A 22263-nucleotide genomic window follows, 5' to 3' on the forward strand; every position below is an offset into this window, starting at 1 on the left:
AAAGAAAATAAACAATGCTACAGTTGGATGCTAGATGGAACCTTAGAAAGCTAAGTTTCGTGTAATAACCCTTTTGAGTCTTTCCCACCCTTTGCTATTCCAAGTAAATAACGGGCCTCATCACCTCTATAGTCCACAAGCGGAGGTGTCCGTCCTCGTGTGCAGTGACGAGGATAGGTGGCTGGGCATCTGCCACCCTGGTGTCTTCAGGATGTTTTTTGTCCACTAGCTGTTGCTCTCCCGCCATGACATCTATTTGCTCACCTACTGAAAAATTAATGAGCTACTCTGGTGTTTGTAATACTTGGAATTCAAAATTTTATAGAATGCAAAAGGGGAGGCCGGTAGGAAAATAGTAAAAACTGTCCATTGTTTTTCCTAGAATTGTTTCTTTAACCCCAGAGAATTTCAATCAAGGGCAGAGAATAAAACAAGCATTAACAATGGAATCCCAGATCACGAGAAAAACCTAAAGAGCTTATTTTTGATCCCATTGCAAAGCCTATGCACTGTACATAACAGCTAAAACTATATGTAGAGCCAGGTTAAGTCTTGTATGTACAGAATGGCTTACGAATCTAGTGTAAGTTTTAGGAAAATGCGCTGGAGATTAAGAAGCTCAGTCATAGTTGGGATTTTTAAAATCTAGAATTAGTATTAAAAGGACATCATCATAATGGAAATTCTTCCTCTTACACTACTGAATCCTAAAGCACCTCAACATTCAGTCACAAGAATAATGTATGTTCATTAAGAGTATTCTATTGCCTAAACTCCTTATTGCAAAGGAATTGCTTTATTATTAGGAAGAGAGGGGATTTCATACTGACCTTTACACTCACTGTCATGTATGCTCTGTTTGCTTCCCTGAATTAAGGGAGAAAAAGAGAAAATAATTCTATGACATTGTAAGGAAATGAGATATACTGGGTCAGTAGATTCTTCAGATAGTCACATTTACATTTCTAAATTAGTTTTAAAGTTATTTTTGAATTAATTCTTTGAAAAATGTATTGCAGAGATTTTCACATTCATAAATAGAGCATCTGTAATATGTTTTCCTAGTGGCTCAGGTATAACACAATGAGAGTAATTAAATGCCTAATACATGGCATGTTCTTGGTGTATATTATTTCTAATTCTGTTAACAATCATGCACGTTAAGCTTATTATTTACTTTTTATTGATAAAGAAACAGAAACTCAGAGATTAAGCACTGTCTCTAAAGCTAATCAGATAATACGTAAACGGAGCTGTTGGTTTCAAGTTCAAGTCTGAACCTTACATCTTTATAAGTTTATTCTTTTCATTAAGCTAGTGGTTTTAGAATAATTTTTGCAGTGGAAACCTCCATTTAAACAAAATCCTAACTAGAAATGTAATGTGTAAAAATAAATAAAATTGGAACTGAGAACACAATTTGAAAACCATTGCATTACATTTGGCGTTGTCTTTTCCCCCATGAAAAATGTGGAATACTTTTTAGCAAAAGAGGTAGTCTAAAATTACTAAAAAAAAAAAAAAAAAAAAAAAAAAAAATGCTTTCTTATTTTATGAATGTAAAAGCAGCATATGTAATTTATGTTATTCATGATTATGTATTGATTGTTTGCAGATGTGAAAGCCTTCAAAAGTAGGGAAAAAGGGATGAAAACAGTTTAGACTTTGGTTTTTAGGGAAAACAAAAGTTTTTCATACACACATACCCACAGAGGATATTTTCCCATTACCTTCTACCAAAGGAGGGGCTCAAATGCAACAAATCTATTTCTGAACCAACATTGAGTGCAACAGGCAGACATATTCTCCCTATTTCTTGCTTACCTTGCTACTCTGTGGACCCTTACTAGAATCACATTGGGATGAAGAGCATATGGAATCCTGACTTGACCGCCTACAAGAAGAGGGAGAAAGCCCAAAGAGGAAAAGTTAAGATAGTGTGTCAGACGCAAAGGGTGCTGTTCTCTATTTTAATTTCAGTTGATTACTTCTTTCATCATCTGTAGATACTGAACCATGCACTTATAAAACAAAGCACACCTCATATCTTGTGTAACAAATGCTTATCTGTCTGGTGTTGGTGTTGGAGACTGCTGGGGAACCTCAGGAATTAAGATTTATTGCTGCCTGGGTTTTGGAAATGAAGATCTGTCTGTCCCACTGCTAAGACTAGACTTAGTCCCAGAGGTCTGACATGGCAGTGGTGGGCATGGGGGTCCTGAGTAGCCTGGCTCACTTCTGCTCTGCATTTTCCAGTTCTGTCCTGGTCCTGACTCTGGAATGCACTGCTGTAATGGGCTGAAAAGTACCTTAGCGTTCTGGAGCAAGCATATCCAGAGCAAGTCCTCAAAATACTATCAGAATAAGGGAATTTCAAGTCAAGGGGTAGAGAAGGTGTTATATTCTGGCTTACCTCTGGGTGACCCAAAGCTAGCACAGATGCTTTCGATTTCTCTCTAGAGATGTATTTACCATGGCCTATTAACTGAAAATCAGAGCTCTCAAGCAAATACGAAGAGAAAAAAATAGTTTTTCTTAAATATTTAAACAACAATCTCCTGCTCTGTCAGAAATGGATGAAGACTGCTCAGTTTTGGTGGATGTTGTATGGAAACTGCGGCCACGTGATCTTTCACATTAGCCCTGCAGATCCTTTCCTCTGCTTCACATCAGTGCTCATAGAGATTGATTTTGGCTACAGGTCTGGTCAAGTGAGCATTTTTCATCTCTGCCTCTGCTAGAAAGGCTGCTGTGAGACTGACAGAGTAAGGGAAATTACATCCCCATGCAGCAAATCAGATCCCTGGGGACCACATACCGACAAATGACAGGGGCAGGGAAGAAGGCGGAAGCCAAGGAGTCGACCCAACTTACATCTTCCCTCAGTGGTATTTTCCTTAATGCTGGGGTGAGGAGAACTGTTTTAATATCACCCACGGTGATAAGTCCCAGACAGTATTTCTTGATCAATAAGTACTGAGTTACCTGGCACATTCAGGGGTACGAAAGAGGAACAGTATGTCATTAATTCTAAAGCGCTTGGGATCCAAGTCAGGGTCTACAGTGAAGCAATCTTCAGGTCTGTACCTGGAAAGGAGCACACATTTCCAGGAGAAACATTTACAAATTAGGTGACGCACATGACTTATGTAGCCCATGTAGAGTTAATCAACTCCTACAATGTTGACATCATTGAACATGAAGAGAAAACCCAGAAGTATAGCGTTGGAACACATCTCCGTTAATAAGGCTCTGTGTAACAACATGATCATTTCGTGTGTAAAAGTCTTTTTAATTCAACACGCTGGTCTAGTTTTCCTACTGATAGGTCACCTTATTCATGTTATTCTGGGATTTAGACACTTAGAACATCGTCTTCTCATGGTCACAACTTCCAGGAAAGCCTTCCTTGAGAGTTGTTCCCACTTTTATTTATTACTTTTGTTTGTTTAATATTGAATATTACTTTGGCTTTTCTGCAATACAACTTATATTGTTTAAGGAAAAGATGCAACTTACACTTCTTTGACAGTAAATGTTACAAAATTCCATAGGATGATCACACCATGTAAGGTTCCAGCAGCTATCAAATTATATCCTTCTACTTGTAGTAAATCAATGCAGTTCACTTCTGTACTAATGGCAGGATTCTGAGGAGGAAGGAGACAGACTCACTGACCATCATGAACACGGTGTCTTACCACAGTGCAAATGCTATGTGTACACTTCGTTCTTCTATCATTAACTTAAAACAAAATGTCTTGTGATTTAAAAAAATTATTAAAGTAGAGTTGGCTAACAATATTATATTTATTTCAAGTGTACAACATAGTGATTTGACATCCCTATACCTTACGACGTGATTACCATAAGTCTGAAAACAAAATGTCACCATGCAAAAATAATTATGATATTATTGACTATATTCCCTATGCTGTACATTTCATCCCTGTGATTTCTTTATTTTATAACTGGAAGTTTGTATCTCTCATTTCCCTTCACCTTTTTCGCCCGTTCCTCTACCCGTTCTCCTCTGGCAAACATCAGTTTGTTCTCTGCATCTATGAATCTGTTTCTGTTCCATTTTGTTTGTTCATTTGTTTATTTTTTTTAGATTCCACATATAAGTGAAATCATGTGGCATTTGTCTTTCTCTGTCTGGCTTATTTCACTTAGCATTTGCATTTTACTCTGTTTGAAATAAGTCGGACAGGATGGACCTCTTGGTCCATCCATGTTGTTGCAAATTGCAAGATTTCATTCTTCTTTATGGCTCAGTAATATTTACTCATACATACACACACATTTACATATATTTATATAATAGTCCCTCTTCTAGGAATCTATCCCAATGATAGATAAAAAAATTGAAATGACATATGCGTAGCCTATTTGTTAAAGCACTATTTGTAATTGGAAAAGATTAAAAACCACCCAAATGTCCACCCACCAGGGACTAGGTGAATAAACTATAGTACAACTGTACAAATGAAATATGCACTATAGAACTTTGAGCAAGAAAGCTGGAATATCTGTAAATCCACATTCATAGCCACAATAGCCAAAAGGTAGAAGAAACCCAGTGTCCACCGGCAAATAAACAATAGGTGGTCTATACACATGATGAATATTATTCCTTAAAAAAGGAAGGAAATTCTGACACATGCTACAACATAAATGAACCTTGAGACATTATGCTAAGTGAAACCAGCCAGGCACAAAGAGACAGATACCATCTAATTCTGCTCAAATGAGGTGTCTAGAGTGGTCAAATTCATAGAGACAGAAAGTAGAATGGTGGTGGCCAGGGGCTGGGAGAGGTTTTGCAAAGTGAAAAGAGTTCTATGGGCGGTGAGGGTTGCAGTCACAATAATATGACTATATTTAGTACCACTGAACTATATACCTGAAAATGGCTAATATGGTAAAATATGTTAGCTGTTTTTTACCAAAATTAAAAAAAAGATGAAGATGTCTTACAGTGATCTCCAGAATGTATTATTAAATAAAATAAGCAAGGAATATAAAAATGTGTGTAGTTTCCTTCCATTTGCTTAAGAAGGGGTGAGGGGATATAAATATGGATAAGTATTTGAATATATTTTTAAAATACAACACTGGAAATATAAATCAAAAGTTGAAAACAAAAGGTTAACTATAGGTTAGGGAGGGAACAAGGTGGAAGGGACAAGAATAGACGTTAGAACAGACTTGTTTTTTATATTTGATTGTGGAACTATTTAAATGTTTTGCATACTAATTAGACAAAATTAAATTTTTAAAAAAGCAATAAATTAAAAACTAAACTTAGCGGTGTATAGAGATGTTGGCACAAGGATTTCAAGTAACTTTAAAGCATAGTAATTTGACTGCATGTTCCAAATGATATATTCTCTAAAGACAACAAGAACCGCAAAGAAAAACAAGATCTTGAACTGCTTCAACGATCGTATTTCTAGTAATTTTATTGTTTTTCTGAAAATGTAATGTTTCAGAATATACAATATAATACATATACAAATATACAATATAATATACAATATATACAATATATAATATATACAATATAATACATATAATACAATATGACATCAAATCCTATGTATTATATAGGCTATATTATATAAATAATAGGATAAAGCAAATAAGTAATTATATTGGTCTGATTTGGAACAAGGATTTTCTGTGAGAGAAAAAGATATAAAATAAAATTAGTAAAAGTCATGTTATCTTAAATTTGAATGGGAATATCAATATGAACTAACAATGTATTTTCTCTTAAATTGTTTTCCTAGCTCTGTTCATTGTAAAGTTCTAAAACAAAGGATCATCCTAGTGGCTGTGGGCATCTCTAAAACTCAGATTGCACTTTCTTAACACTATTTCCCACTAAAAGGGACTAGGGTTTCTTAGAGAAATGGTGGATACTAAATCTAGAACAAGAAATGTGCAAGGTGAGTCTGGAACATCTTGTCATACCTGAAAACTATTCAGGACCGTTGGAGTCATGTCAAAGGAACTGAGGAGCCTGAGAAGGGTCCAGCTAGCTTGAGATGGGACAATTTGAGCATCCATCAATATTAATAACAAATGCAGTTGACTTAAACACATCAAGAAAATTTAAATTTGTGAGCTCATAATGATACTAAAGAAAACAATAAAATTCACTTAGCACCTTTGGAGGATGCTAAAGACCCTATTCCTTATTTTGAAAACTTATAAATATAGGGAAAGAATCAATCAGTTATTTCTCTATATGAACTATACTTCAATGTAATCAAATAGTGGATAATAGTTTTTCCTTAAGGACACATTCCAGCTAATAAATGAATCAGAATCGTAGAACGGCAACTCTGAATGAAATAATAGACATAGGTAGTAATCATCAATGATTCCAAAAAAGACAATCAGTCATTATGTGAATCTTGATGGAAGTACCTGACACCGTATACTGTGGTGACCTCCAGGGACTATGGAGTCTTATTAAAAAAAATATGAAACCTACATGCAATTAAGCCACCAGATATAACCACTAGATTAAAAGAAGTAAAGAAAAACTTAAATTACACCATGAGGGTGCAATCAGCAAAATCCAGAACATGGGAAAGTATGGCAACTGTCTAGAATCTTCAATAAATAAATTGTGAGAGAAAAAAAGAGAGACAGAAATATATTTATAGATTTAAAAAGATTTAAGAGACTTATCAATCAAATGCAACAAATGAACCTTACTTGGATCCTGGTTGAAACAAACTGTAAAAAAAGTTAGGAGTAAATATGGGAAATTTGATTATTAAGGACTTGTTATAAATTATTTTAGGAAATATTTGAGAAAATAATGGTATCATTTTCATTTTTGAGTCATTATTGTTTAGAGATACATACCAAATTATTTAGGGATGAAATGACAAAATGTCTGGCATTTGCTCAAAATAATCTGTTGGTGGTTGAAGTTAAGTGATAGAACGTTGAAGTTCAATGTATTATTTTCTCTACTTTTGTGTTTGTAACGTTCCATAATACAAAAGAAAAAAAAACTCAAGGAATGAAACTTACATTAACAGGTTGAGGAAAGTTTTTCTCAACTATCAACTTGACATCTGGGAATGGACTAGCCATGTTCCGATCTTTAGTAGACATCTTCAGATGCACAATATGATTCCCACCTTGTAGGACAGGCACAACATCAGGCAGCTCCCATATCACCACGAGACAGATATCATCTTCCTTACCCTTTAAGAGAAATCCAGTGAGTATGTGAAAAACTCAACTATTTGAAGTCCTATCTATCTCTCCCTAATATAATTCCTCTTTCTTCTTCCCTCTCCAGAAGTAACTAGTAATCTGAATATGGTTTTAGTTATATAAGTTTTAGAACTTTCTACATAAATATATACATATATCCCAATACACATATGTATTATATGTACATATATACACGTACATATGTAATGATACTGCTTTCAGGTTTTTAACCTATTTATAAATGTTATAAAACTGTGTGGGTTCTTCTTCAACTTTATTGTTTTACTTAAAAGTATATTTTTGTGACTTATACAAATTATTACACGGAGCTATAGTTCATTGTTTTTGACTTTATAGTATTGCATGAATATACTACAATATATTTATCCATTCTCTTACTGATGGATGTTCAGGTTGTTGTCCATTTTTTGCTGCTTGTTTTTATGGACAATTGCTATAGTTTCTAGAGCAGATGCCTGGGATAGAATTATCAAGTTGTAAGAAATGCACATTATCAGCTTTACTAGATATTGCCAAACGACTCTTCATGGTAGTGTTATCCATTTACACTCCCACCAGGAGAGGATAAGATTTCTCCTTTCTTCACATTCTTGCCAAAAATTTTAGTTGATTAATTTTCTGGACCATCTGATGGGTTTGAAATTGGACATTTTAAAAATTAATTTAAAAATGTATTAATTATATTAAGCACATTTTCCAAATTAATGAGTTGGAAAAAAATATATAAATATATATATATGTTTGTGAGCCATTTGGCATTTGTTTTTCCTTATCTGTCCTTTGTCATTTTTCTTTTGGGTTGTTGGTTTTAATTCTGGATTTGTGGGATTTCTTTAATTATTCTGGTTTCCGATCTTTTCTCAGTTACTTGAGGTACAGCAGGCTTTTCACAGTATGTGATTTGTCTTTTCACTTTGTTTTTAAATACAAGTGTTTAGTTTTAATTTGAATGTAGTAAAGATATCTTTGTGTTATCCCATCTGTGAAAATGTCCTATCTCCCCATATTTTCAGATTTTTTTTAATGTCCTTAAATTTTTTTTCCATAGAGCTCCTGCATATTTTTTGTTGAATTTATTTTAGGTACTTTATATTTTTATTTGCTATTGTAATACGATCATTTACTCTACTATCTAGTTGGTTAGTTTTGATGACATGCTGTTAATTTCGAATTTTCAATTTTTACATGGCAATAAAAACCACATTTTTAAGGTCGATTATTTTGCTAGGAGAGCAGGGCTTCTTAAGGTTAAAAGCAACTGTGGTAAAGTGGAGAGGATATTGGTCTAAGTGTGAAGACAACAGATTTCTAGTCTTAGTTCTGGTGAGAGATTGAACACAGTATGTATCTTCTTTCCTTCTTATTTTCCTTACTTGTAAAATGAGGACTTTGGTTGATGGATAAAATTCCCTTCATTTTTTTAAAGCTTTATGTTTCTAGGTGATCTAAGGTCTCTGCTACCTCATATCTATGCCAATTTTAATGGGCCAATGGTACTCCTACTTACAGTTGATTTTTTGGTTAGAGTTTGTGCCATTGTGGGATAAGGAGCAATCTCAGCTATATCCAAACTGTGAGCAGACATTAATGTCTAACAGCTTAGTTAGATTACTGTGCCCCCTTGACGGTTTGAGTTGACCTCAGGGGCTTTAATAGGTTTTGCTGAACCACTTAGGACAGTAGCTCTCAGACTTCCTGAACTTATTGAGCAGTCAAATTTGTAAAACATTTGAAATATTGACTTAGAGTTACTAACATTTAATTTGACCAAGAGAGGACACAAGAAAGACGGGAACTAGAAATTCTACTATCATCATGTTATGAAAAGAAAGGCTATATTTTAATACAAAAAAAGTAGGAAAGATAGACTCTTGAATTTTAAAAAGTAAAATTAGCTGTATGAAAAATCATCCGTATTTTCTTCATTTCACTTCTAATCGGTGAACCTTGTATATCTGACTGGTATTGGCAGATAACCCTTTAGGAATTGGTGCTTTAGGAAAATAGCAGTGAGCATAATGCTAAAAGCATGTGTTGTATTAATTGTTACATGAATTGTTTTGCTTTAAGGGACTTACAAATAGGGCTTTAGGAGTAAGCTCGTAAGTAATGTAGATAGAAGGAAGGGTAAATAAGGAGAAGTAAGTGGATGTTTTACAGTGTATTACCAAGAAATCCTTTTCTGCAGTGCTGTCTTAGATTGTTCAGAGAGCACGGCAAGAGTATATTGAATCGGGGAAGTTTTCCTCTCCTTTTTTCTAGCAGTAGGGCTGTCAGTCATCTCAATCAGTGCTGGTACCCTAAGTCAAGATTTATTTTTCTGATCTTAGCTTTCAGAAGGGGGATAATATATTTCAGAAGGGGAATAATAATAATAATAGTAATAGTAATAATAATAATAAAAGTCCTTGAGTTCTAGGCAGGGAAAGATCCACTCAGTAGGCAGGATAAATGACCTAGCCTTCATTTTAAATATAAGAAGGCATTAGCATTCTAATTACCTAGGTGGTAATAGACTCACAGGAAAAATAAATTGGCCTACCTCAAACCTCCCAACACAGCCCTGAGCAGACGGCATCATTAAACTTAAAGTAAACAAAGCAATTTTGGTGACAGACTGAAAAAGTGAGTTGAGTTTCCCTGAGTGCATTTTGGGTTATAAGGGACAGAGAGTAATCTTTGCTCCCTCTTACAGAGCCTGCTGGGGCACAGCTCTGCCCGTGAACCCTCCCCAAAGTAGGGTATAACATTGTCAGAAGTGGCAGTGGTGTGTGAATTTAACCAGAGGGCCTGACTCATCCTTCAGCAAATGCTGTATGGGCAGGATGCTGTGGCCGAGCCTCCCTTCTGTTCTGCTCTTTGCTTGGACCTGGGCAAGGTGAATGAGGGCCATCCGAGGAAGGAGGGTGGACAAATACCATCCTCAGCCGGCTGGCAAGGGAGGAGTTAAGTGGGAACTGTCCACAGACTCAGCTGACGCTCCCAAGCAGAGCAGGTAGAGTGCAAATAGAAAAATGGCATCGCAAACCTGGATCATTTTGATCTTCCCATTGCGTTCCAGAGCAAGGATCAGGTTCCATTTTTCCTGCGCTTTCAGGAAAATCAGACGTTTCAGCCAGTGCTCCTCCTCCTTCCAGTCCTTCCCTTCCGGCAGCACTTTCATCTCCTGCCCGCTGCCGAAGTCCCAGATTTTAACTGTTCCTGTGCACACAGAGGAAATTCTGTGTGGGTAAAAATAATCGCTAGAAAGCTTGGCTTTTGCCTCAGAGAAAATGGATCTAATTGAAAGCTTTCTGCCAACAAGGCATCCTATATTTATTTCCTAATGACACGTGCGTCTCCCTAGCCTTGAGGTGCACAAAATATATTTCTGTTTACCTTGATTTGTCACAGGCTGATGAAAAACTGATGGAACAGGACTAGTCAATGTCTTGAAATTTGGCACAATTTTCATTGAAACTCTCAGACTCTCTGACCTCAGCTTTCTGTCTTCAGTGGGCCTTTTCTGCCTTTATTCTCCCAATGCTTTGCTAAATAACCCCCTATATCTGTCTCTATATCTAATATCATGCCACAATTATTAATAGTAAAAGATCATTGCAATAATGTCACAGTTCTGAAGGTACTGACATGTTTTAGAGCTTGAGCTCTCTGACACTGGGTAATAAAAAGTTTCAGAGAATCCCAGCAGATAGGAAACTATCAAGTTTTGAGGGTTTTATTGTTTTGTTTTGTTTGTTTATTTTTTTGGTTACATGGGGGAAAATACACAAGGAGTGTTGACTTTCTTTTTACAGTTGAAATCATAATTGTTTTTAACTTAACTTCATTTAATTTAGAAGATGTTGATGAAAGGGCCAGGAGCAGTGAGAATCAGTGTGGTTGTGGAATGCTTATTTCTAAGTAAAAACTCAGTGTAGAGAATTATCTTCCAACAGGGGTTCTTATGGAGGTCACCTAAAGGTCAGATCTAGTGGACTGTCCTGCACAGCACTTGGCCTTCCATCCCTTACCTGACGATATTTAAAAGAGCTCTAGACTCTAGCACTTACAAAATAAAATATCGCTTGCATGAACATAATACCATCTCAGTCATACTGAACCTCTTCATGCTTATGTCTGATAATGGTTGTGTACATTGCTCAGAATTTCTATTATGACTAATTTTCACATTTGCAGGATGTGCTTCTAGAGCAGTGGGATTGCTTTCTTAACAACTGTCCCATGTGAGGAGCAGCTGCATTTATTCACACACCATCAACTCAGCAGTTACGATTTCATTTCAGGTGTATTACCTGCTCACACTTTCAAAAATCACACTTTTGCATCAGGATATTCACTCAATCCATCAATTGGCTTACAAGCCAGAGTTTATTTAGTAAATATGTCCCTAGAATAAATGTGCTCTGCGTAGTGCATGCATGTTGCACTATAGTAAAGCAGTTCTTCCCTGGGAGTTCAGAACAAGATGAGGTGAGAGAGGAGGCAGGCTGAGCTCCCGAGTTCTAGGGAGTTCCATGCAATGCTCCAAAGCATGGCGAGCATCGAACAACATGGCACAACCTGAGCCTGATATCTTCTTGGGTGCACATGGCACATGCCCACAAGGAGCTCACACGTATAAACAAGTCCAATGGAGAATTCTAGGTGTTACACGACCAAGTTGGCTGGATATTTTGTCTGGCTCCCCAAATGTACTGTCAATAAAAATATCATCAGCAAGCAGTGAAAATCCAATGTCTATCTCTTAGCTGATAGTACCCAAAGTAGAAAGATACAATGAGTCAGTGCAACACAGATCAGTCCCACCAAAGATGGAATGAGATTGTATATGCGAAACTTATGCACACTGTAAAGTAACTGTGTAAGTATTAGGTTGGTGCAAAAGTAATTGTGGTTCAAAAGGTTAAAATAACTGCAGAAACGTGTGCACCAACCGAATATAATGTAAGAAACTGATTGCTTTGAACATCACTGTCAGGACATTAATGACAGTGATTAATTAGAGAAGAGTTTATCACTCTTCAGTCAGGCACTGCAGTCTCACTGGCATGGTTACATATCCCAGCCTGACCCATTTTGTCCCTGTAACCCAAACAACTAACGAGTTCCTAGAACAAGTTCTCAGAACACTAAAGCAGGGAGGCCATATTCTGGATATTAGTCTGACCGTTATATGCTCCTGTAGCAAAAAGAAATCCACTTTCATCAATAGCTGCTGAAGTCAGTTCCACATTGAAGCCATGAGGGTCTAAAATCTGGTATATTTGGAGGCCAGTCTCAAGTTCCCACACCTATAGGTAAGAACAAAAAAATCAAATATGCATATGCCCTCATTGTGTAGTAACTCTGATGATCTCTAATAACGTTTATTATCTTAAATTTACTTATCTAATATTGGTAACTATTTCCCCTTAGTTTGTTTGTTTATTTTCTAATTATTCTGTGTCCTTGAGTTTTAAGAGTGTTTCTTGTAAAGAATATTTACTGGGTTTTGTTTGTTTCTGTAATATGATAGTCTCTATCTTTTTTAATTCATAAAAAATTTACAATATTCAAGACAGCCTCAAAATTGGTACTATGCACATCAAACACCTTTCCCAACATGCTGCTATGAATGTTGATTTGATCAAAGAAAGTTCTAGGAGATGCACTGATACCTAATAGTTACTGTGCTATCCTGGAGCATGTTTGTTGCATAGATAGGTGGCTGAGACAGGCAGTGACTCTATGCCAGGAAACGCCTGGCTGTGGAGGAAGTTGTTAATTGCTACTGTAAGCATGAAGCAAGATAGAAATATAACAGCGATGAGTTCAGCAAAAAATCAAACTGCGTTTTTTTTTTTCTCTGTTGACACTCATCCGAATTAGCTCGGGGTCACTGGACTGGATCTGTGGTTAACAGCATGGAATCTGAGAGAACCCTGAGGAAGGAGCTCACTAACTTTTCCAAGGAGTATTCTGATTAGGGAAACGGGCCCAGCTCCTGAGACAGAGAGAGTGAGAGGAAGATTGGGGGGAGATGGGAGGAGCGGAGGCTGAGACTTCAGAGAAGCCTGTCTGTGTAATTAGGCTGAGTGTGACGAGAAAATCCAGAGCATGGCAAAGCTCATCATTATCTCGCTGTAGAAACACAGTAAGGACTTTAGTCATGCAGCCTCTCAGAGTCTGAATCTCTCCCTCTTCATGGAGCTGCCAAGTTCATATGTACATTTACATATGTACATTTACTGCCAGTGAGTAATAAAAGTGAAGTGGCAACTCAGGATGACTTTGGTTCCACTCAAGTTATTTGGAGACAGGGGCAGCATAAGCAAAGGGCCAGATGTGGGAAGGTGCCTGTTCCTCTGGGAACTGAAAAATGCTGTGGCAGCGGGGGGGTGAAAGACGGAGCAGGAGGAGCTGATGAAATAGTACGCTAGATAACAGAAAGCCACCCGCTGGGAAGTGGTGGAGCCTGTCTGAATAGAGCCAGTCTGGCCCCAGAGGCCGTGCTCTTAACCTCTGTGCGCCCCTGGGTATAGACAGAGTCCTTACGGGAGAAAGAGGAATGTGTGTCACTGGTTTCAGATAGGTTTCAGAGGTCACTCATATCCTGGCCTGATGTGTGGTCCCTCTCCAACCAATCAGGTATGGAAACTCACCTAGGTATCTTCCTCCCACCTTGCACTACGGGGAAGACGTTTTCCCCTTAAGGGGTCGTATTGCATGAAAGCAGGACAGGTTTGTTTTAAGTTCCCTCTACTTACTCTGTAGGCATTACCAAAAATGGTGATAACTGCACTTAGGAGATTTGGCCTGAGAAAATCTCCAGCAGATATGCAGAGATCAACGATTGAGAGGGGATTTGAGGGTTTGGAGAGGAGTGCTCTCTACTGCTCCCTGTCCCCTTTTGGAGGGCATGCGTGAAATAAAAGGACGAACACCAGAAGCAAACACCTTTAGCCATCACTGCTACATGACTGCAGTGGTCGTAGTTACACATGCCCTTAGGACGGTCAAGTACCCTGGCCTCTGGGGAACAGTCATGGCAGGGCCAGAGGAATGCAGAGGGAAGGACATGGGGATTCACATCAGACAAACCTGGGTTCAAATCCCAGTTCTGACGCTTGCTAGTTGTGTGAGCTGGGGCAAGTTGCTTGATCTTTCTGAGCCCTAGTTTGTTCACCTTTAGAATGGAACGCTGTCCACAGAGAACGATTGTGAGGATTAAATAAGGTCATGGGGGAAGGCACTTGGCACATATCCCACACCTCTAGGGGTTGTAGGAAACATCTATCAATTTCTTTCCCTTCTTAACATACCTTCTTTCCATAGCTCAGTTAAAAAACAAAAAAAAATACATGTACTAGTTCTCTTCCCTTGACATATTTTCTTAAAAATTCCTATTTTAATAGTAACAACTAGCTTTATTTACTTAATGAGCATGTGACTTAATACCAAGCAGTCAGAGCTGGCTTCAAATACTTGTTTCCATGTGTTCATGAAAGCTTAAAAATAGGATCTCATCAGACTCAAAGACTTACCGGTCAGAAGAGAAAATTCTATCCGCTTTGCCTTTTTCTTTCTGAAGAGTCAATAGGTACTTACCTTAATTATGGACTCAGAGCAGATAGTAAGTACTTGGTGAAAGTATTTGTTGTAAAGCATGACATTGATTTCTCGTTCATGAGTGTGAGGAACCTGTTTTGTGTCTTGTATGATCCGAGTCAAAGGATACATGTCGATAACATTAGATCCTGGAACAGAAATAACAATCTCATAAATACCCAATGGTAGAAGTTTTGAATCATAAAGAATTTTATCCAACCAACTGTGTTTAGAAACAGCCAACCAGTGAGATTAGTAATATCAATGCCTGGGAAGTCTAATGATGTGAAAATACATTCATTTACTCTAATACAATTTTGATAAAGCAAATGTGGTTCTGCCAGAGAAAAGCATTCATTTTGGGCTTCACTAATTTTCAAGTGCAGGCCATTCGGATTTCGTTGCTAACCTCTTTGCAGTGACCCCATTTTCCTGTTTTTTTATAGTCTACTTTTTTCCTTTTTAGTGTGCCTACTGCACACCTCTCCATCTGGTGAAGAGTAATAATGGAGACAGCTTTCTCCTGAACATAAGCTGCCATTTAGTGATTGCAATTTATTGTTAGAAAGCCCTTTTCAACCAAAGCATGCTAAATCACATTGTAAACATGGTCTTATTAAATGTAACCAATGAGAATGATTACAAGCCAGTTCTTGCAACATTAATATTAAATAAGATTAATTTCCAAATCACCATAGTAAAACAGATGGAGGGTAGGTAATCCTTACCTGCATTCTTCTATGGTTTGGCTTTATAGTAATACAGCAATCTGTGAGTATGATTAAAGTCTCAAAATCTTGGTTAATTGTAATGTCTGGAAATATAAATAAGAATTCCAGTGCATCCTGTAGCTCAAACAAAAATGAAACCTCTTCCCGATTTTTGATGTGGATATTTTTTCCTTTGCATCGAGTTTCTCTAGTTTCTCCAAAGAAATCTCAGCTTTAGGAAAAGTTTCAGCAGGAGTTACTAAACACTTTCCTAAGGTATTTAAATTTTAAAATAAAATCTGTTCAAGTGTAGAGAAGGCCTGCGATGCTTCTCTTGAGAATATTTTTCAGTTCAAATGCCTCAAAATGGAAATATGAGGAATATCATAACCAGCTAATCAAATAACATGTGAAGCTTCTTGGTAGACCCTTTGACGTTATATTGACTGTGACTAACTTTATTCAGAACTGACAACAACAAATCTAAATATGCTTATGAAGAGATGGCAATCCTCTACATTTTTGGCACCTTATATTACAGCTGTGGAAATAATGCAATACCGAGAAAGAATGCGGATTCAGAATCAGAAGCTGTGGGACCGAATCCCAGCTCTACCTTTCAACCTTGAGTGCTTCTACTAGTCAGTTGAACTGTTTGATATTCAGTTTTGTCTTTTATAAAATAGGATAAATAATAATTCTTACCTCGTGTAGTGATGGTGGAGATCAAATAAAATGAAGTATATGAAAGCACTTTGTAAAAACACTATACAAATGGTCGCTGTCTTAATAAGAGCAATAACAGTAACAACACCAGTGACAGTGACACAGCATATTCTACGTAGTATTTTCAGAATGTAGAGCTGCTGTCATTGGAGTTAAGAAGATCACTATGGCTGCTTCATTTGAATCAAAGCATGAATTAAAATCTGAGAGGGAAGCTTCATGTAATTCTGATGTCAAGTTGACAGCTGTAGTCAATATATGCAATTTTAGTGATGAAGCAATATGCAGAGCTCTATATTTTTGTCAGCAAAATACTATCACAATTACATAAAATTAGGAAGAAATCTTGATTTTCTGTCTCCGCCTTTTTTTTATCTTGATGCTTGAGTCCTTTTAGTTACTGTGATGATAAATGGGATGGAAATGAGGAGCCCAGTAATAAAACATGCAAGTTGGGGCACTGAGAGAGAAAATTTGCTTGCAGTCGTTAGAATGTTGTTTTTAGGGACGCTTACAACTAGAATTAAGTTTAACTAGAATTATCTGTTTAACAAGATGTAAAATTATGTATCAAACATGAAGTGCTAATTCACTCCTAATCCAGAAGAAACTGAAAAGTTCAAAATAATTGTATGTTCAAAATAATTGTAATGATGCAAAGATAGCATCAACCACTTCCCTGCCCTAATTGATCCCAGAGGAAGTCAGATCAGGTAGTCACTGGAAAAATGCTTAGGAAATGCATTCTGGGTTGGTGTTCCAGAAGGAAGAGTATTATTAATATGGTCCTTCTTTCTTCTAAAGCCTGAGGGTATGCATATAAACAGTGTTCAACCTAAATGCGTACCAGGGTCCTTTGTCTCTTTAGTAAGCATGTGTTTCTAAGTAAGAGGCAACAAGAAAGGGAGGCCACGAATTCATTGGCCTCAGCACTGGGGATCTGTCATTCAGTGCTATCCTCTGTCTCCTCTGTTCTTTGTCTAGAAGCACCCTTCTTACTGAGTAACTATTGTCTCAGTATCAGAATGCCTGGGGCCAAATTGCCTCTCTCAAGAAAACAAGTGCAGCCACTCCAAAATAGACCGTATTTCTGCACCCAAGAGTGAAAACAGACCTGAATTTGCCCTGTATAAGCAACAGGTTACATCCCACTTTTCTGCTTAACCCACACCACATCTTCCTAGATTCAAGAACTTAGAGCACTGACATGGCATTTTCAGAGAAGTCCAGCTGCACATTTAACCCACCAGCCGTGGAAATACAAGGAGGAGTGGAATTGAATTAAAATGTACTGTGATGAATCAAGGTTTAAAAATTCCCCTTCTAGTTTTTTGTTTTTCTCCAAGTTTGTACTCAAGGGCTAGTTAAAAAAAGGTGAAACGTCAAGAGATGAGTTTTTGCCATTAATTGAGTACATTTACCTGTGATAAGTACACTTACCTGTGATAAGCATGCTGTGATTGGAATCATATATCATGGAATAAATCTGCATGTCTCCTGGTCTTCCATGGCTGTCATGGAAGATTTGTAGTAGAGAAAGAGTCTGTATATCCCACACCCTGAAAACCTGGGGGAATAAAGCATACAGCTCACCACTTTTACACTTTACTTTCTCCACTCAAAGCTATTTACGTGATGCATTTCCAGTCTGTGATATGCTCTTAAAAACTTGCAGCAAAGTATGATTTATATGATGAGCTCATATTTGTTAAACTCTAATTTGGTTCGTAGTTCAATTATTGTTCATTAATATCAGAGGAAAATAGCAGCAGTGATTAAAAGTTTGCTTAAAACAACTGGAGTTTCTATCATTACAGAAGGGAAGGGAAAACATAGTGTTTATTATCTTTTAATGTAAGAGACCGTTAGCATGAGAACTGCTATCTTAAGGTCAGGGTTAACAGCCCTTAGCTTGAAACAACCTAATTGTAAATTCCGGGATGTGGGCAGTTGCAGCACGGAGACCAGAAGTCCTGTAGCTTATCTTATACTCCTTGTCCTGTAGTTAATCTTATACTCTTTGAAGCTATGTAAATCCTGTAGTTTATCTTATATTCCTTGAAGCTATGCAAGTCCTGTAGCTTATCTTGTACTCTCTGAAGCTATGGAAAATTACTGAGTGCCTTGAAAATGCTATATAAACCCTTGGCTTTAAGTGTTTGGGGTCCTTGTTAAAACCCACTGCATCAGGCAGAGACTCGGACCCCAGCTGGCTGGAAATAAACCTCGCTTTGTGACTTGCATTATCGTGTGTGTCCTCTGTCTGTCTGAGGGGGGACAATTCCGGACCTTAACATTTGAGGGCTCCTCCGGGATGCCCCTGTAAGAGACCGTTAGCATGAGAACTGTTAACTTAAGGTCAGGGTTAACAGCCCCTAGCCTGAAACAACATAATTGTAAATTCCAAGATGTGGGTAGTTGCAGCACGGAGACTAGAAGTCCTGTAGCTTATCTTATACTCCTTGAAGCTATGCAAGTTCTGTAGCTTATCTTATACTCCTGGTCTCCTTGTCCTGTAGTAAATCTTATACTCTTTGAAGCTATGTAAGTCCTGTAGTTTATCTTGTACTCTCTGAAGCTATGGAAAATTACTGAGTGCCTTGAAAATGCTATATAAACCCTTGGCTTTAAGTGTTTGGGGTCCTTGTTAAAACCCACTGCATCAGGCAGAGACTCGGACCCCAGCTGGCTGGAAATAAACCTCTCTGTGTGACTTGCATTATCGTGTGTGTCCTCTGTCTGTCTGAGGGGGGACGATTCCGGACCTTAACACCCCCCCCTCAGGGAAACAGACAACTCCCGATACCAAGGTTTACATAGGGAACCGTGGAAGGAGGTTTGGCCACCTCCGATAGGGGAGGACTGAAACAGGTCCTCATCTGGAGAGACTGAAACAGGTCTCTGCCTGGTCCCAATTGAGAATTCTCATGGGAAGGAAGGTGCGGGTTACGACCCTGGAGGCTCCATTACTGGAAGTCGTGGGAGACGTCCCCGACGAGAAGGTGGCCCAGCGAAGTCCGCAGTGGACGCCATTTGGACGGGCCCTGGGTAAGCATCCTGAGCGTGGTGAGACTGGTGTGATTGAAACGGCGCCTGTGGATGTGGTGTGTTTGAAACGGCTACAGGATGTGGATGTGAAACGGCCGGTGGGTGTTGAAGAGTCCCATGCGAAGTTGTGTATTTGCTGGCACTGTGTCTTTTGTCCTTTCTTGGTTTCTCTTTGTGACCATTATGGGACAGGCTCAGGTAACACCTAAGACCCTGCTCCTGAACCACTTTCCTGAAATCCACGTCAAGGCTCGTAATCACGGCGTGGAAGTGAAGAAAGGTAAGTTTGATACCTTCTGCTCTGTAGAATGGCCTACTTTTAATGTGGGCTGGCCTCCCCAGGGGACTCTTTCCCTAGACATTATTAAGAAGGTCTGAGATATTATTAATCGGCGCCATCCGGACCAATATCCCTATATTTTGATGTGGCAAGCCTTAGTAGAGAGTCCTCCCTACTGGCTTAAACCCTTTATCCCTGAAAAGCCGGAAGATCCTCCTCCCCCTTAAGGTCCTGACCGTTTCGGGACTCTCCCGCCAAGACGGCGGTGCCCACGGCCGGCCCGAAACCCCCGGAGAAGCCGACCCAGGGACCCATCCTGCAGGAGGGGTCAGACACATATCCCTCCCTGATAGACCTAGATCTGGAAGAGACCCCCCTCCTTCCGCGCCGGTGGCGCTGCTCCAGACTGAGGCTGCCGCCCCTCCCGAGCTTCCTCACTCAACCGCCTCCCCGACGGCTCCCCCTCCCCCGGGACCCCCTGCCCCAGCTCAAGGGCCGGCGAGGGGATTGAGGCCTCGTAGATGCCGGGAAGAAACCCCAGAGGAGGAACCGTCCTCCTCCACCTCCGCTGGGGCGCCGATTCTCCCCGTGCGAGCACTAGGAGGGACTGGTCCAGGTGGGGAGCGAGCATACCAGTACTGGCCCTTTTCAAGCAGTGATCTATACAACTGGAAGGCTCAAAACCCTCCTTTTTCTGAGGACCCGAAAGGCCTAACTGACCTGTTCGAGTCTGTCATGCACACACACAGTCCCACTTGGGATGATTGCCAGCAGCTTCTTGAGACCTTATTCACCACCGAGGAGCACGAGCGGATCCTCACCGAGGCCAGAAAGAATGGCCCCGGCGACAACCTTGCCAACGACCTTGCCGAACCTGATCGACGAGTGCTTTCCCCTGAATAGACCGGATTGGGACTTTGGGAACGCAGAAGGTAGGGAGCGTCTCCGAGTCTACCGCCAGACTCTTATGGCAGGTCTCCGAGCGGCGGCACTCCGCCCCACCAATTTGGCCAAGGTAAAAGCTATAATGCAAGGGGAAATTGAAAGCCCGGCCGTGTTTTTAGAACGCCTCTATGATGCTTATAGACAGTACACCCCGTTGGACCCCCTGGCAGAGGAGAACCAGTCGGCTGTAATTATGTCCTTTATAAACCAGGCTGCCCCAGATATTAGGAAGAAATTGTATAAACAGGAGGGACTGGGAGAGATGTCCATTCGGGATTTGATGAAAGTAGCGGAGAGAGTCTTCAACACTCGAGAGACTCCCGAAGAAAGGGAGGATAGAATTAGGAAAGAAAATCAGAAATTACAGGAACGAATCAGGAAGGAAGACAGAGAACATCAGAGTAGGGAGAACAGGAGGCAGCAGAGGGAGATGGCCAAGATCTTGTTGGCAGGCGTGCAAAGCACAGTCAGGGTGGGACCGAGTCCGGCCGGACCAGCCTGACCGTGGAGACCGCGGCCCTGACTGGATAGGGGACAGTGTACAAACTGCAAAGAATATGGACATTGGAAGAGGGAGTGCCCCAAGCACCAGGGCCAAACTGGGCAAGACGCACGGGTTCTGCTGGCGGGAATGGACAGTGACTAGGGGGGACGGGACTCGGATCCCCTCCCCGAGTCTTGGGTAACTGCGTATGTGGAGGGGAAGCCAGTAGGATTCATGGTGGACACAGGACCCAGTACTCAGTTTTGAACAAACCTACGGGGCCCTTATCTCAGAAAACCAGTTTGGTGCAAGGAGCAACTGGGTCCAAGGCTTATCGGTGGACCAGTAGGCGCCAAGTGGACTTAGGCAGCCACCAAGTGACCCACTCCTTCCTGGTTATCCCTGAATGCCCTGCCCCCTTATTGGGGCGCGATCTCCTGACTAAGATTAGGGCCCAGATCCATTTTGAGCCGGATGGCATCAAGGTATTGGATGGCCAGGGACAGCCCCTCCATATTTTGACCCTGTCTCTTGCGGATGAACATCGCCTGTTTGCCCTGCAAGACAACCCCTACAACCTTCCCTCTACAGAATGGCCCTGTGATATAGATTATTGGCTTAAAACGTAACCTCAGGCGTGGGTGGAAATAGCGGGTGTGGGCCGGGCGGCCCGCCGAGCACCAGTAGTGGTCGAACTTAAAGCCTCGGCCCAGCCTATCCGGATCCGCCAGTACCCCATGTCCGCCAAGGCGCGGAAAGGGATTGCCCCGCACATTAACCGTCTACTGGAAGCTGGAACACTGAAACCTTGCCATTCTGCCTGGAACACCCCACTTCTCCCCATTAAGAAACCGGGGGGAAAAGATTATAGGCCAGTCCAGGACCTGAGGGAAGTGAATAAGAGGGTCAAAGACATCCACCCCACGGTCCCCAACCCTTATACCTTGCTAAGTCACTTGCCCCCTTCACATGTCTGGTATACTACCTTAGACCTAAAGGATGCATTTTTTTAGCATAGCCCTGGCACCCAGCAGCCAACACATTTTTGCCTTCGAATGGCATGATGGCAATACGGGAACCCCCCGGCAGCTGACCTGGACTAGACTACCGCAAGGCTTCAAAAACTCTCCAACTCTGTTTAATGAAGTCCTAAATCAGGATTTGGACTCGTTTTGCCAGAGCCATAATTCAGTTACGCTCCTGCAGTACGTAGA

The 22263-nt window shown here is 39.9% G+C and overlaps 1 protein-coding gene across 1 annotated transcript in view; it reads right to left on the bottom strand.

The window, feature by feature from the left end:
- WDR64 (WD repeat domain 64) overlaps window positions 1–22263 on the bottom strand; it is a 90473-nt gene that overhangs the window by 24284 nt on the left and 43926 nt on the right. Inside the window, exons 11-20 of the mRNA XM_033099668.1 lie at window positions 17733–17859; window positions 14857–15005; window positions 12437–12560; window positions 10295–10467; window positions 7057–7233; window positions 3520–3650; window positions 2986–3087; window positions 1825–1894; window positions 831–867; window positions 125–264 (exon numbers count right to left, since the gene is read on the bottom strand). Coding sequence (XP_032955559.1) covers window positions 125–264; window positions 831–867; window positions 1825–1894; window positions 2986–3087; window positions 3520–3650; window positions 7057–7233; window positions 10295–10467; window positions 12437–12560; window positions 14857–15005; window positions 17733–17859 — 1230 coding nt within the window. The remainder of the gene's footprint in view (window positions 1–124; window positions 265–830; window positions 868–1824; window positions 1895–2985; window positions 3088–3519; window positions 3651–7056; window positions 7234–10294; window positions 10468–12436; window positions 12561–14856; window positions 15006–17732; window positions 17860–22263) is intronic.

Source organism: Rhinolophus ferrumequinum, chromosome 27, assembly GCF_004115265.2.
Source record: "Rhinolophus ferrumequinum isolate MPI-CBG mRhiFer1 chromosome 27, mRhiFer1_v1.p, whole genome shotgun sequence".
NCBI classification, from domain to species: domain Eukaryota; kingdom Metazoa; phylum Chordata; class Mammalia; order Chiroptera; family Rhinolophidae; genus Rhinolophus; species Rhinolophus ferrumequinum.